This window comes from Drosophila hydei, unplaced genomic scaffold (assembly GCF_003285905.1).
Source record: "Drosophila hydei strain 15085-1641.00,03,60 unplaced genomic scaffold, DhydRS2 tig00000149-arrow-pilon, whole genome shotgun sequence".
Taxonomy (NCBI): Eukaryota; Metazoa; Arthropoda; class Insecta; order Diptera; family Drosophilidae; genus Drosophila; species Drosophila hydei.
Genome location: NW_022045678.1, coordinates 4838644 through 4856052, shown reverse-complemented (window position 1 = coordinate 4856052; position 17409 = coordinate 4838644). Strand labels below are relative to the sequence as shown.

Genomic DNA, 17409 nt, shown 5'->3' with positions numbered 1-17409 from the left:
CACTAGTAAACAAATGTATTCCCTAAACCTATTTCTGAATGGTTAAACCGGGCATATTGGCTTTACTAAAATGCCACACGTCTGAATATACTTGAAGACTTGTACTTGATGCTCTGTCTGTCTGCTCGTCTGTCTGACTATGTTTATCTCGAGCACTACTAAAACTAAGCATTTGGAATTTCAAATATATATACTTGAAGATCGTATATAGCTTAAGTTATGTACTTTACTACAATAACTTACTAGAATACTACAGTTTGATTATATTGAAAGGATCCAAATAGCAAAAATGCAATTCCTTCTTGTATACTTTGCTCTATTTCCAATTGAGTATATTCCTTGATATCATAGAAATTTAAATGAAATTAAATTTTAATTAAATTCTAAAAAGCTTCAAACATTCTGAGCACAAGTTATTCAAAACTAAATGCTTGTGGCAAGAATCTGCGCAGTGCCATAGTCGAGCATGCCCGACTTGAGAGCACTCTCACTTATACATCTCTGTGTTTAGCGCTTCAAAGGGGTGCGTCCACGGACAGAACGCCCCTTGGCTCACTCTTTAAAGACTGGCGCGCCGATTTTTCTGAACAGCTTCAATTGTCTGCACTTGAGTTCAATTTTTGTTGCTCTAGTGTATTCGGTCAGCAACAGAAGCAGAAGCAGAAACAGAACAGAAACAGAAACAGAATCGGAATCAGAAACAGATTCACAAATAGCAACTAAAGCAACAACAACAGTAGCAGGAGAGCCAATAATTTTTGGGGATAAAATGCTTTCAAAGCTTCTTCTAGCTGGCATATTTTTAGAAGCAGAGCAATTGCTCGTGCAAATGTCATAACTATAAAATTGATTAAGATTCAAATGAACTCTGTACAAATTGAGATACACAATTATTACGTGCTCAATGTCGATGTACTCTTTGATGATGTACCATGATGGGCACACTTCATGTAGTTGCAACTTGTGAACCGGACGATCCTCTTTCGATAGGGGCTATCAAATAGAAACCTAGTCCAAGCACATGTGTGCATCTGTAGGAATGTGGGCGGAGGCGACTGTGATGGCTTGTCATTTGGTCGACAAATGAAAATTACAGAGGCTTAATTACTTTTAATAAAGACGTCCGTGCGTGGAAATTTTCTACTTCATTAGCAAAATATGGTTTTGCATAATGGCTCATTATGGCAGCAGATGGGGCAGATCGGGTCGGACAAGTGATCATGGGTGGGTGGGTTGTTTGGTTGTGTGAGGTCGCCTTAATACACACAAATTGAAAATTGATGAACTTATCCGGTATGGAGACGACGACGGCGACTGCCACTCGAGTATCAATCAATGGAGAACGATGCGATCGATCGATCAGCTTGAAGGGAAATTACTAATAACAATGACTTTAATTGAATATTGCGCACTTCATTTCAATTCTTATACACAATAATGAATTTGAATTTGAATTTCAATTCGAATTTCGAATTTCGTATTTTGAGAGCAGCAGTCAAGCTATTCCAAACTATCCATTATAAACTTCAAATCGACCATAAACACTTAAGCTTTTCGTGTGAACATGTGTGAGTGTGTGTAGGTGTGTGTGTGTGCATTACCGATCGATTCATATGTGAGCCAACTGACGTTATATTTGGATACGCCGGATAATGAAGTTGGCCCCAAGATTCGCAGCGTACTTGCGTGGTGGTTGCGCTGCGCTGCTGCTGCTGTAGGGTGCCAAGCGCGTTCCGTTGGCTCCCGCAAGCAATTCATGCATGAAAGCAATTTTTAATTTATTTTGGTTGAGCGCTTCATTTTCCTAAAATTATGACATAATCACAACAGCAGCAGCAGCAGCAGCAGCAGCAGCAGCAGCAACAACAACAATAAAAGAGTCACCTAATAATGTCATGTGAAATTTATCGTACACCAAATGAGTACCAGGGGCGTGGCTGCAGAGCTGCGGACTAAGCGTGGGGTGGGGGGACAGGCGAACTGGAAATATAGACAACGCTCTCTGTATGGGTAAATGTATATTTGGATGCGACGAACACCTTCCGCTTCACAAATCAGCGCATGTGTTGGCATTGTCAGCTCCGAGAAATGGAGCGGGAGGCAGGCAGAGGCACGGGCGCTGGGCGGGTAGGGGGCGTATGGAAGCTTGGCTGACCAGTTGTCAATCGCTTAATGTTAATTTTATAATTAACCTACTGCGCGCAGCAAAATCGGCACATAAAAATAAAAAACAACAAGAGCAAAGGAGAAAAAAAACATCAAAACATTCAAGCCAAGTGCTCGAATATCGATTGAACACATTTAAAATGAATTTAATGGCACCGGCCCCGTGGCCCAGTGTGAGAAACAGTAACAAATTGACTAGCGACTCAAATCAATTGCTTGAGCTGAAGATCCAATGAAGTTAAACGAGCATCGCAAATATTATTGAGACCACACCCAAAGCCTAGGCGGCTCTAGGCGGAAGGTTTCAACTGGTTCTGGGCCCTAAGACTTACTTAAGTTTTCATTTTCCCTCAAGCTTACCTCTAGACTGATTCTATTTGATAGTCAATTGCTCTGGACTGAAACTGTATTTAGTTTATATACCTGTTCAACTCTAGTCTTACACTTTCTCATCCTTCTTCAGTTTTTTTTTCAGAATTTTGTAAGCAGAAATTTAATTTTCATTCTATGAGTCTGAGTGGGTCAAAATTTGTCTTTGTTTTTAAAAATGTTAACTGGCAAAAGCCGCCCAGTTTTCTTTGACATTTGAATTGCATTTTTAAGCATTTTATATATATATAAATAATTATATATATATATAAATATATTTTAATTCGAATTTCTTTTTCGATTTTAAATCTAAATTTTCTTTTTTTTGTGTTTTTTTCGGGTCGAAATGGTGAGAAAGAAAATTAAATAAATAAAATCAAATTAAGAATCAGTCTTAGGCCTATATATCTTAGAGCTTAACATAAAACCGAGCCGTTTTCTGTTCTAGATTGACTTGAATTCAATTTGAGTTCAATTTTATTCATATTTCTTTTCTTGATTGATTACTTCAAAATTATAAAATTTCAATTTCATTTGTCATTGATTATGGTTAGTAGAAATATTCCTATTAAGACTCTGTTTGAGGAGTCGACATTACAGTAAAAAACAAAACTCTTTGATTTTCTCTCAATCTTAACTCGAAGCTCAATCGATTTCAAGATTGAAGCTGTATTCAGTTTTTTTTTTTTAAATTAAAAATAATTAAAAATTGTACAGGGTTTTTTCGGGTCAAAAATCATTTAACACCTGACTCAATTTTTATAACTAACATTAAAAAAGATAAAAAGAAAAAAAAAAAAACAAGTGTAAATCAAATGAGAACGTGTGAAACCGAGTTGCTGACCCGAAAAATGGGTTGTCCGAAATAAATCCGGCTACAGCAAAGACAAAATGGTTGATAGTATCAGAAATAATTAGATGGAATACCGTGGGCGAAGTATGCAGATGGATCAACTGATGTAAACACGATCGTTAAATGAAGCATTGAATAACGAAACAATACAGAAACAAAAACACAAGCACACACAGAGAGGCAGACACACACACACGCACACGCACACACACCCGAGTACAGTGACAAACAAATAGAAATAGAAAAGAAAACAAGTTAACCAATGAAATAAACGCAAATTTAATGACAAAAACGCGAGCGGCAACAACTTGGCCAATACGCGTGGCCATTGCCAGAGCACATTACAAACCACACAATGCTAACGTCAAAGCGAGAGATCAGCAGAGCAGCGTCAGCGCCAAGCAAAGGGCAGATAGTTGCGATCGCGACTCGGCGAGGCCTGCGGAGGGGCATGAGAAACACATAAAAAGCCAAAGTCAAGCCGAACCGAACCGAACCGAACAATGTATTAAATGTTATAAGTTGTAGAGAGTCAGGTGAGGCCAGCGTATGAGTGCGAGCGAGAGCGCAGCAGCGTGCTTAGCTGGAAGGCAATGACACTTACATATCTACCATTTTGATACTCGTTCACGAGCGTCCAATAGAGCATATACGCTCTGAAGTTAAAGTCTTCAAATAGGCAATGCATACATATATATATATTATTATATATTCTTATAATATTATTATTATTCTATTATAAATTATTATTATTATTATTCTTAAATATTATTATTATTATAATTTAATGAATGCAGTGAAGGCTAACTCAGCAGAATAATAATAGTATAGCTTCATAGCTTGAACTTATCAGTTACAAACAGAAACAAACTCTAGAGTATCTCTGAGAGCATCTCAATTGACTTGCTCTACATATAGAGCTATATATTGGCTATATATTGGTGCGCCTATTGGAGGCTGGCCAATTCGAATTTAACAATAAACAAATTTAACTGCGAACGAGTGTTGGGCAGCCAGATATAAGCGACTATAAAATTCTTACTGCTTTTATTTTTTGTCTCTCTCCCGCTCTCTGCCACTCTCCCTCTCCCTCTCTCTCTAGTGCACTATCAAAAAGTAAATAAATTATTTATATTTATGTGGCTATGATTTGCTCTCCGGCTGCGAGATCGTGTAGTCTTTCACTTTGATTTGGTTTTATTGCTTTGGCCAAAAGGTAAAACTATGCGAGTTAAACAACAAATTAAGCTTGTAGTGGGCATGCTGGACATACCACACATACATTGATGGTAGTTGGACATACATAGTTCGCTTTCTCTCTTGGCGTTAATTGTATTCGAATAATGATTGAGCTACGTATCTATCAGATACTTTTCTACCTCGAACGCTTCGGGTCTGGCTATTTGAATTTATAGCCAATTTATGTAAATTTCTTTAATACCATTCAGCTGTTGTTGTTGTCATATGTTTCTATATTATTATTATTAATATTATATACTTCTTTTTTAAAGGGGGATTTCAGTTTAGTGACTTGTTTTTTGTACCCTTTTCTAACGATTTTTTTCCAATTTCTCAATATTAACAATTTTTTCTTTTCTTCTCTTGAAATTTGTTCATTGTTGTGCGTCGCACAGTTCATTGACACTTATCACACACAGCAGCGACAAATGTATCCGTATCTGGATTTCTGTAAATGTACAAATGTATCTGTAGCTGTAGCTGTAGCTGTATCTGTATCTTTATCTGTAGTTTGTATATTTGGTCAAAAGAAAGTTGGAAACTCTTTTAGCTGCTGTGGCATTTGCATACATTTGGCCACATCTCTCTCTCTCTCTCTCTCTCTCCATCTAAGTCTCTGTGTCTTTGGAGCATGCAAAACGTTTTTCTGACTGCGCGTCTAATTGCGGCCCATTAGATGCCTATCAGAGAGTGGCCCGCAGCCATTAGGAGCGTCATTTTGGACCAAGTTGGAATTTAATTAGCACAGGTTAAGCAACTAAACTCTGTGTGGGTGCTCATAAACCCAAAAGCAAAGAGTACAATACTCAATTAAAGCAAAGACGCTCGTTATATAGACTCAAATGGAGATTTAGAGCCGCAGATACGGCGCGATCAGATCTGTTTAGCTCGAGAGTCCATATCCATATCGAGGCTTAGGTTAACAGCCCATAGCCATATCCACCTGCAAGTTGAGCCAGGCAGTGCGACTGTGAGTGTGAGCCAGGTACACTCAGTTCAGGTTTCGATTGCGCCTTAGCTATTCCATAAAGTTTTAATTCTGTTTTGTTATTATTGTTTTACTCGTGTTTTGGTCCAGGCATCTGTCGTCGTATCTGTGGTCGCATCTTGTCTATTTGCTCATTTAATTTTGTACTTCGATGCTGGGCTTTGGAAATTTGAAATTACTCAATTAGTTTAATTAGCAGTCTGAGCGCCTCGACTTGATTTGCGATCATTTGGCCAGCGAAATGGAGCTCGGCAATGCTGGGCTCACGCAGCTGCTAGATTATGTTGATCTAAACTATTGTTTAGCCACAAAGTTGATAGACTAGTTTTCTTTACGCATTTGCTGTCGAATGTGTAAAGTGTTTGTGCTTCAGATCATCCCACTGAGCGTGTTCGAGCTTCAGCTGAGCATTACTTGATTTTCTCGTTCTTGAAATCACTTTAATCAGGATTTGCTTGATTGATTTCTGAATTACAATTACTGAAAAAATTCACATTGCTCTCAGTTTGCTAGATTATTGACTCTCAGCTTCCATTCTGCATTTGCTTTATTTTGTATATATTTTATTTTATTTTATAGATTCCTGAATCAATTTCAGATTTACGAATCTGAGTTTCATTATAGACTTTATTTGCTTGAAGCATATTTTTTATTTATTTATATTTCATATATAAATCATATATCTCTTTACAGCTTCATAAATTAAAGTTCCAAGTTTTTTTAATCTAGTTTCCAGTCTGATTCTAAGAATCCTTAAACATAATATTTAAGATTTCCGAATTTTAGTCTTTGATTTTTCAGTTTGCTGAGCACTAGTTGAACTTTTCTCAATTTCAATTTTCAATTTCTACTTAACATATTTAAATGTTTCTGAGGCGTATGCCAGGTGCTAAGATTGTGTGCGTTAAAGTCAAAGAAGACTTTTGGGCGATTGTCATTTATCAAAATCATTAATGCAATTACGCTGCTCGTCTGCCCATCTGTTCGTCTGTCCATCTGGTTGTCTGTCTGTGTGTCTTGGCTGGCTAATTATTTTGAATTATTCAATTTCATGTCTCAATTTAAATTCTCTGAGGCAATTAGGAAAGTCAATTCTGGCTGCTGCCATTGCTGTGGCTCTTATTGTTTCTGTTATCTATCTGCTCCTCAGTCATTTTTAGTTTTTGTGCCACTCAGTGGCACTTTGATGCGTGTCCAGGGGCGGAGCTAGATGCCTCTCTCCAAATGCAAATTAGAACTGTGTGTGGGTCCGAAATGAAAACCATTTAAATAATTGAAAATCGAATAAATCGCGCGCAACGAAACCAGAACTAACAAGAAGAACAAGGCAAAAAAGCTGAAAACGCATGCGAATTGAAAATCTAAAATACAATTGACCAGAACGCAGGGGGGCACAGGTGAGCTGAGGGTGAGGTGAGCGTTTCAAAGCAAATGCGATGACCGCTTAATGCAAGTAAATAGACAGCGAATGCACGCAGATATATATAGACATATATATATCCTATATACATGCTATAATATATATATATACAGGCGAAATGCGCCTCGGTTTGTTGATGTGCAAAATCTAATTAATTATTTCATTAAAAGCGTATTTTATTGACATTCTAATTTGGATTTTTAGAAAATTTTTCTCAACACAATTGTGTGTATTGGCTGTGTGTGCCTAGATGTATCTACACACACACACACACATGGATATATTATATATATATTGACTATCAACTGGTTTACAATTTGGGCATGCGGCCTATGCGGCGTATGCGTAATTTTAATTGGTTTTTAACTAATTTGCTTGCATCCCCTTTCAGTATCAATCGAATTGCCTGTTTGTGGGTGTGCGTGTGTGTGTGTGTGTTTGCATACTTTCTTATAATTTACACATTGTGCATAATTTATTTTGACATAATATTCTAATCAGTTTAATGCTTTAAGCTTTATTTAAAGCTGCAAATGTGCTGGAAAGGATTTCAATTTGGGCTTCGACTTATGAAGTGAATTGAGGTTCTTTATAAGAGGAGACTTCATATTGTTTCCCTTATTAAGTAGCCCAAATAATAATAATACAAACAGCGCCATAAAATTGCTCTGAAAATAATTCTTTGATTACGTTGACGCCGAGTCCTAATAATGACAGCACAAGCCAACAGAATTTGGTAACCAAGACTAGAAGAACACGAATCTAAGATGAGAATAGCCGAGTCACATCAGACTGTTTGAAATAGTCCAAACATTCCATAGTTGAACTCGCCAACTGTCTGACTCTAGGCTCTGCCACAGGCTTGAAGAGAGCTGTATATATATATCTTTCTATATATATATGCATATCCAACTCGTGATATATCGACTTCATTTCGAGACGAAAAAGTATGTCCTTTGCTTAGTTGTTGCGTTTCAGTTAATTTTGTTGGCCTGTGTAATCGTTGTTAAAAGGAAGAAGGCTTTCACTGAGGCCAAGAATGTGTGTTTAAGTAACCAGCGAGTACACTGAAAGAAAATAGTATTTACAAGCAATAAAATGCCGTTTATTTTGCTCTTTTATGGCTATAAGAACTTTTTTGATTATAGCCAATATTACTGGCATCGGCTAAGTCATTCTCTTAGTGTACTGGAAGGAGGTCGTGCGTTGTGTTTATTCTCTGCCTTTATTTGGTGGGTCGTTGCTTCATTTACCGAGGCGCCGTATCAATTTACTCAAATAGTTGGCATAAATGTTGTTATCCTTATGTGCGCTTCCTGCTTGTCTAACAACAACTGTTGTTACTTGTCCCAATCCCAAACTCCTTGGCACGCATATCGTGTGCTATACGCGTGCACAGACACATATACGAGCTGCTGGCTAGAATCACATGATTGGATATGAAGCGGATTGTGTGTTGTTTGGTAATTCGTTTTTTATTTACTATTATCATTTACATTTATTTGTTATTATGATATGCCCAGCACCGCCCACTCCTTACATACTTTGCACAAACTTCACATATCACACAATGTGTGTGTGCGTGTGTGTGTGTGTGTGTGTGTGTGTGTGTGTGTGTGCGTGTGTGTTCGCTTGGCCTTTTTATTATGAACGTGTTCTTGTTTCTCCACGCAAATTTTTGATATGTTTTGTTTTAGACAGCCGAATTGATATTGCGCTTTGACTCCCATTTTAGCTGCAACATTTTTTGTTTTCGCTAACGTGAGAAATGCAATTGCGTTGCACCCACACACATTGCCACACAGGTGCAGCAATCATTCTCTTCATATGTATACAGAATAAATATATATCTATATAGTTTTTTTTTTTCGTTTACATTTACATATTTTTTTGGTTACCAACCGGCTGCGCGTTGTTGTTTTTTGATACTCGCTCACAGAGCGAGATGGGGCTTATTGGCTTTGTGCAATCTTACATTTTTATATATAATTTTGCCAGATTGAAGCATTAAGTTTGGTGTTCATAAAAATAGTAGTGCAGCTGAACACTAAATGTTAAACAAGGCTATTTAGAGATAAAGACAACAATTTGAAATCTTTTGTTATAGAACTCTCTATTGATTGCCCTGAGGCCCTGACATATCAGAACTATATTAATAGAACTGCCACAGCTCAGAGCTAGACTCCTTAACTCTTGTTGTTCGCTCAGGGCAAATCTGGCTTGGAGAGTGAACGAGCATTAAGCAGCTGGCTATGCCCGACGGCCACAGTCGTACTTGTTTTTGTTCTACTGTGTATATGGGGTCGGTTTTGTTTAGTTATTGTTGTTGTCGCCCTTTCGAATTTATGCGATACGACGCGAATGTTTGTTCAATAAACGAAATAATTGTCGGCAAGTGTGTTATGATGAAATTGTTTTGGGTTACTTCATAAATTAGCGCACAAGCGGAGAGCGTGAGAGGGAGACCCAGTCAGGTCTATAGCCCTAAAATGTGGAGTTTCAGCTGCCCATCGAAATCGGCTGGAAATTAGAATATTATGGGTCTTGGCGCAGTTGAGCTCTTTTAATGAATTTCAATTAGATTTCAATAGTTTTCAGGTAAAAAGACAGGTGTACATAAATCTAGTTCTATATGATGTTCATAATCGAATTTCAAGCAGCGCATCATTAATCAACTCGCGGGGCAAGCGAGCACCCAGCGAAGATGTAAACACAAGAAGAGGCCAAAAAACACACACAGAAACGTCGAAAGCAAAAAAATAAGACACGAACCCACAACTGACTTTCGAAGTTGGAAATTCCAAGTTGACTGTGGCATGAAAAATGAGCATGCCGCAAATGCAGGCGCCAATTGCAATCGCAGACTTTGTTGCATTGGGCTTCTGTGATTATTTTTTGATAAAGGGGCGTGCCGGCCGCATTGTGGAGATCATAATCGTGAGCGCAGTCAGTAGTAAATGAATGGGTTTATAAATATTATGAAGGCAGCACATCGATCAGGTTTTTGTTTCTCTAGCTCTAATTCTAATTCTGGTCTATTGGGGTCTCAGTACCGCAACCTGCAGCTGTAGATAGATCAACGCGACGTGGTGCAAACAGCTAATGATCTTATACAATTACATTTTCGTGGCTCAGAGTGTGTGGATCAGAGCCAGAAAGTGCGCTGGCTCGCTGCTTGTAAACGGTTAAATTAAATTGATTTGCGTCTAATGCCCCCGACAAGTGGCCCGCTCGGTGCGCTCGCGTAATTAATGATTCCATTAGACACCACGGAGGGTCGCTGTAAAGCTGACCAACTGAACAACTGAACAACTGAACAACTGAACAACAACTGGGCACTTGGTAAGAGGCAATCGGCAACCATCAGCCGCCAGCGTCGTCGTCTCGGTGCTTAAGTATGAATAATTGGTAATAGTATTTAATGATGGGGCTACCAATGCTGCTGAGCGGGGCCACCTGCCGCACTTCATGCTGTGGACGGTGGCAATTGAACCTGAAATGAGCCAACGACTTATGAGTTTCTTTCTTTCTTTTAGTTTTGGATTACAGACAGCAACCGGCAGAGAGAGAGCCGGAGAGAGAGAGAGAGAGAGAGAGAGTATCGCTGAGCCAACCCCAAGCCAAACCGAACCGGCCCGACCTAGTAAACGTTCCGTCCATGGTTGAGACACCGAGTGAGAGAATCCGGTGAAAATGGACAAAGGCCGTCAGAGGTTGCCACAACTTTCGCCCAATTAGCAGCACAAGGCAGCAGGAGTAGCAGCCGCAACAGCAGCAGCAAGCATCAAGATTGGCGGAACGGCACTGTAAATATTTGCGAATCTCCACACAAAGCTGCGCAAGAGCAAACATACGTTTACAGTACAATAGAACAGAAACGAAATAGGATTTGGCAACAAAGACAGCTTGGATCGAGCCCATTAGGACACAGCGGACATACAAAAAGCGGGCGAAGTAAACGAAAGAGTCAAGGACACGGCGCAAGTTCCTATAAATGACCGAGTCCACTCAGCTGCAAACGGCGGAGAATAATAACGCGGGCGTGGTCAAAATGGAGCCACCGCCATTGGCGACCTCCACCCACTCGCATACGCACGCCCTGGCATCAACAGCAGCCGCTGGCGCCGGTACGGCGCTATCGCCAGCAACGCCGCCATTGCCACAGCAGCAGCAGCAGCAGCAGCATTATGCGCTTAAATGGAATGATTTTCAGACTTCAATACTCAGCTCGTTTCGGCATTTGCGGGACGAGGAGGACTTCGTGGATGTGACGCTCGCCTGCGATGAGCGCTCCTTTACCGCACACAAGGTGGTCCTGAGCGCCTGCAGTCCCTACTTCCGCAAGCTGCTAAAAGCCAATCCCTGTGAGCATCCCATTGTCATACTGCGCGATGTGCGCAGCGACGATGTCGAGAACCTGCTAAGGTGAGCGAAGAATTTCCAACTTTGATGAAGTTGTTTTTATTGTAAATCCTAATTGAAATCTCTCCAGCTTCATGTACAATGGCGAGGTGAATGTGAGTCATGAGCAGCTGCCGGACTTTCTGAAAACGGCGCATTTGCTGCAGATACGCGGCCTGGCGGACGTCAATGGCGGCTATCCCTACTCGAAAGCTCTGTCCGCTGCACTCAGCACCAGCAGCAGCAGCAGCAACAACAACAACAACAACAACAATGCAGACAGCAGTAACAATAACAAAATTAGCAACTATTTGCCCACAGCGCTGGGCAATGCCAACCTGAATGCCAACAGCAACAGCAGCGCCAGCGCCAACAACAGCCACAGCCACAACCAGAGCCACAGCCAGACCCAGAGCCAGAGCTCGACGTTCAGCACTCCACAAACGCCGGCGACAGTGCCGGCGTCTAGTGCTGTGGCTGCTGCCGCTGCAGCAGCATCGCTGACGGCAGCCGTTGCAGCAGCAGCCGCCAATCTGCCATTGAGCAGCGGGAGCAACCAGGGCCAGAGGGAATCGGGCGCAGCACAGAGCAGCAACAGCAGCGGCACGCCCGCTATTCAGGAACTGAAGGCCTCCGCAGCGTCGCCCGTAAGAAACTCAAATCCCAATCCAAGCAAAGTAAAGTCGCTTGCATGCATTCCGATTGCGACGTGCCACAATTCTCACCCAATTCTCTCCTTCTATCCTCATTTCGCCCACCTTAGGCCAGCAGCAACAATCATTGGGATCTGAGCGATATGGAGGGCAGTCGCAAGAGTCATTTGACACCGCCGCCGCAGAAGCGCATCAAGAGCGCTGACCTGTTTCGTGCCCAGCATGGCATTAGTCCCGAGCGTTTGCTAATCGATCGTGACTTTCCCGTGGCGGGGCAACATCCCTTGACGCGCAATCGCAGCCGCGATACGTCCAAGGATCGCGATCGCAGCTTAGAGCTGCGCGAATCACTGCTTGGTCAGGCACTGGAGAATAGCAATGGACAGCAGGCCAATCAGGTGGGTGAAGCCTTAATGCCATTAGAGTGTATTCTTTTTCCAGCTAGCAACTCCCAACTCTTTCTAGAAACATGATCTCGGCCAGAGTGCCGGCGAGGACTCGAACAGCAGCGACACGGAACCCTCAGATCGCGGCGATGGCCACCATGATGGCACTCTAGATGGCATGGACAATCAGCGCTCGCACTCCTTTCCAAATGCATTCCTCGGCCTGCAGGGCATACCCGGCCTCTTGCCAGGACCGTCCGGCCTAGGTGGCAATGATTTTGGTAAGTGGACAGATCAAAGTTTCTGCCTTTTCTATTTACTCTTATATATTTGCCTCTTGTGTATGATTTCGATTGTCGCGTGCGATTTGCGTATGATTTGCATTTGCTACAAGCTCGTTACTAATCTATCGATAGCTATCGATAAACCGATAAACGGCAGAGCGTTCACAATTCGACAAACAATTGGCCAAAGAAAAAAGCGACAAGCGTAAAAGAGAAGTCCAAAAATTGATAAACCTGTATAGATAAGTTTAGTTAAGTGCGCTGTATATCGATTGTTATCGGTTTATTGTTAATCATTATCTTATCACTTGCATACCACAACAATCTATTACCAATAGTGCTCAATTTTAGTTTGTTATTATTTAAGTTATGCAGCGAAACTCACAAATATTAAGGATTACTGCCAGTTGGCCTATCGATATTACGATAACACTTATCGCAGCCATTTTGGTAGACAAACACACACACATAAAGCTCATATCACGCCTAACGAGTTGCCCAAATCGAGCCAATCATTAGACCCATCCATGGCACCCACTTGGATCCAGCACTAACCATAAAGTGTGAGAGAGCCATATTCCAATTCTAAATACCAATCCCGGCCAATCGGCTCAGAGTGTGAAGAAATATGCGCGGGCCACGTGTCGCATTACGAGTAAAGTTTTTTGGCCTGGACAACTGCTGTTTGGGACATTCGGCGTGTGATTATAAACATATTCCGGGGGTAGCAAAACGGCCGTAATGTTCATTTACTTATGTGCAAATGTTTCGAATTATTATTATTATTCCTATTACTATTACTATTATTATGATTATGATTACCATTCGATATTATGCGTCGGCGTTGGCGTCGGCGTAAGCATAGCCGGATGCTTGCGGCAAAACCCGTTTACAAATATGAATCGTTGCGTTCCGTTTTCCGAAGTCAAGAACTCGTTGAGGCTGCCAACCCACGCACGCCCCCACACGCGCTGCCTTTGCGTAGTCGAACACATTACACGCACTTTGTATAACGTCGCAAATGTCGCATTTATCGCGCATTAAAATGATAATGGTGCCTCAGCCTGAGCCTGAGCCTAGGATGTCGTCCACCTACTACAAAGGCATAGGAACTGAGGCTAGAACGTCGCTAAGCCGGCGATGCCATTTAATATTCAGCGCACATAGATCATTGCAGCAAATGTTGACCGGCTGTTTGGTTAGTTGCTGGGCCGAACGACTAGACGATGGGTTTGTAAACCAGTTGGTCGTCCGATGGGTCGATGGGGCGATGGGTCTGTCGGCCTCTCGCTCGGCCGCAGCTGCCCTGCTTGCTGTTGACTCCAAGTTGCAAAGAAATCAAATTTAATAAAGCATAAACATTCAATAAGCTTCGGACTTGCACGCCCTCACATCACACACACCGGGGAGAAAGTCATTTGAAATTCCGGACAGCGGTAACGTGTTGGCACTAGGCTGTACTTGGTATTGGAATTGGGACTTTTCGACTTGGCCATTTCGCATTTAGAAACGAAAATATTAACGGCCCTGGCTGAAAAGGATAAAGTTTTGTGCAATGATAAAAATGATAAGTTCCTTTCTCTCTTTTTTTCTTTTTGGTTTCTTCTGTTTGTTGTTCTATGTCAGTAGCTGTCCGCCTCCATTCCAGCAGCTCGTTTAGAGTAGACCAGAAAGGACAACAAAGAAAAGGACGACACTCCTCCGCGCCACATACATGCATACATATATTTAGATTTTATTTCATTTTATTGCTTTTTTGTGCATTCGATTTATTTGAAGACATTGGCAATGGCCGAAACGGACTTGGAAATTGCGCACATGTGTGCGCAAGGACTTGAGAGCCCGAACCCCCTCTAGCTCCCCTCGTCTATGCCAACTATGCCAACAAGCCAGTCCAGTACAGTAAGGTTTTTTGGGCCAGTTCGCGTTGGTTCAGTTCAGTAATATGAGTTGGGTTTGCATTTTAATATATTATTTGCGCCCGTCTTGGTCTTCGTCTTCTGCTTCTTCCTGTGTCACATACTCGCAATCAGATGCGGGCCAAGTGGTTGGGCGCAAAAAGTTTACTTTGCAAAATCCGTTGCAGAAACATTTATAAAGTGGCCAGCCCCCAAATGTCTAGAAGAAGTAGCAGCAGTCAGCGTACTAGGTGACGGCGACGGTGACGGTGACGGGACGTTGGGACTATGTCGCTCTTGGGAGCGCATAGAAAAAAAAGGACGACCAGAATAACAAGGCGTAGGAGCTGACGCTGACCTCTAGAAGGCGTTGCCGTCCATGACGTTGCTCTGAGCGACATTTTAAAATGAAAATGATAGCAGAAGAAAAAAATATAGCGAGGAAATGCGAGCAGCGGACGTAGCCCTCGGGCGGGTTGGACTGGCGGTGGACAGGCGGCAGGCAGTCGAAACATTGACAGCAAATAAATGGAAGCCAAAATAATAACAGCAAAGGGGAGGTGCAGCAGCTCGTGTGGGTGTATAATCTAAATGTGTGTCTCTCTCTCTGTCTGTGTGTAGAAAATTAAAAAAAAACCCTAGACAAACGGTAAGGACTTTTTGGCAAAGCACCGAGTCCCTATACCAATTCAACGCCATCTGTTTGGCTACCATTGTTGGTTGCAAGGCGTCAAGAAAGTGTTTCCCCTTCTTCGCACACGGTTCCCAGGCCCACGGCCAAGCTCGTGTTATCTGTTAGCCACTGCAGTTGGCGCCATCAGACGTGGGTGAAGAAAAATCATTGACATATAAGGCCATTTGCTCATTTCTTGTGCCGAAATCAAATGCAAAAGTTCCACGGAAAGGGCCACGGAGTGAAGCTCGGACTTGGCCGGACCGACTGGCGCTGGCCAACTAATGCGCAAAGTTTCTTTCAGTTTCATTTGCCAGCTGTGCCCCGTCACTAAAATGCATTACATCTCCTGCCACACTCCTATAAACAACACATTCAGCACTATTTTCCGCCCAGGCTTTTGATCTGATCTGTGCGCGAACTGCTCACATCAGAGATGAGCTGAGGTTGTAATTTGGGAAGGGCCTTATCAAGATTTTAAGGATATGATCAATTTCACAACTCAGCAAATACTGAAGAAGAATTTCTCTATTGAAACTTTCTGTTGAAATATTATCTTAGATAACTGCTGAAGAAACTTTGCGCATCAATTTGAGAATATATTAAATATTATTATTATATTAAATATTTAATATATTATTAAATATTATTATTATATTAACTATTTAATATATTATTAAATATTATTATTATATTAAATATTTAATATATTATTAAATATTATTATTATATTAACTATTTAATATATTATTAAATATTATTATTATATTAAATATTTCATATATTATTAAATATTATTATTATATTAAATATTTAATATATTATTAAATATTATTATTATATTAAATATTTAATATATTATTAAATATTAAATAAGCTTTAACTTAAAAACTAAACTTACGAAATTTTAAGCGCTAATTTGCTGCAGTTAATTTCCTTTATAATATTTTATTGAATTATTAAAAGGATCAGATAGATTTGATTCTTCTGAAAGAGAATTGCTCAATGAGTAGACGAGAGCATTGCTAATAGACAAGAAAGAAAAAGAAAGTTTTTACTAAAATGAAGACAATCAAAATAATGTCTAATAATTTTTTTTTAATTCCTGTTTTTATTTGCAATCTGTCAAACAAATTTGTTAACAATAATATTACGTAACCGGCTGGCTTGGGCTCCAGTGAGATCAATCCATATATTTAACTACTTTACATATTTATCTATTTCTGTGGTGTAGGTCTAGGACACGTAATCTTTTAAGTCGCCTGTGGTTGCTAATGTCTAATAATGAGACTCAAGTTCTTCATTCAATTTCCGAAGCCCAGGAAATTTAACAACTTAACAACAATAAAAGTTATATTGCGAGATTTCTTTGAGAGAATTTGGCTGCAATTGTAAATTTCTTTGAGAGAACTTGGCTTAAATTGTAGATGAAGGCATAGATAACATTAGTAGGCACAAATTCTGAAGTTACATAAGTAACTGTAATACTTAAACAAAGTTCCTAATTAAAAAAAAAATTGTATTTACTAGAACTGCCCCAAGATCTGTTCGAATGAAACAAGTTTGATAATTTTCAAGCAAGATTTGCTCAGGTAATAGCAGAAGGAAGGAATGTTGCACTGGAAGAAATTGCTCACTAAATGTCTTTGATATTCAGAAAATATGTTTAAGCATAAGAAACAAAATCCTAAATATTCATTTATATTCAAAATCTCTTTAGAGAATTTATTCTTCAATGGACTTGGACTTAAGACAAGTAAAACATTTGGAAAATATTGTAAAATCTTATCAAATGAACAAAAGTAATTCAAATACCAAATAATTAAGACATCTATAAAATGATGAATGACTTTAAAGCAGTTTCAAATCCCTGACAAACCTGTAATACTTTTCGCTTAATGAGCAATCGCCGCGCCTGAGCGTAGGCAATGGAAAGGTGAAAAACTATTTTCAGTTGCATTTCCAGCGAAAACTGGAGCTGCGAGTGATATTTATACGCGTGTTTGCCATGAATAGTTGCTGGGGCTTGGACAATGGCGAGGGAGAGGGCAATAGAGACATTCAATGGACACAAAGTAA

General features: G+C 40.4%; 1 protein-coding gene across 3 annotated transcripts in view; it reads left to right on the top strand.

Moving 5' to 3' along the window:
* The window catches only part of LOC111592558 (protein abrupt), a 47653-nt gene that overhangs the window by 13652 nt on the left and 16592 nt on the right, over positions 1-17409 (top strand). For 2 of the 3 annotated variants that reach the window (XM_023304851.2, XM_023304852.2), the window contains exons 4-7: positions 10572-11460; positions 11528-12113; positions 12200-12487; positions 12555-12756. In XM_023304851.2, the coding sequence (XP_023160619.2) occupies positions 11030-11460; positions 11528-12113; positions 12200-12487; positions 12555-12756 (1507 nt within the window). In that variant the 5' untranslated portion in view covers positions 10572-11029. Of the gene's footprint in view, positions 1-6935; positions 7013-10571; positions 11461-11527; positions 12114-12199; positions 12488-12554; positions 12757-17409 lie in introns of those variants that run through there. The other variant, XM_023304854.2, reaches the window with a different exon arrangement.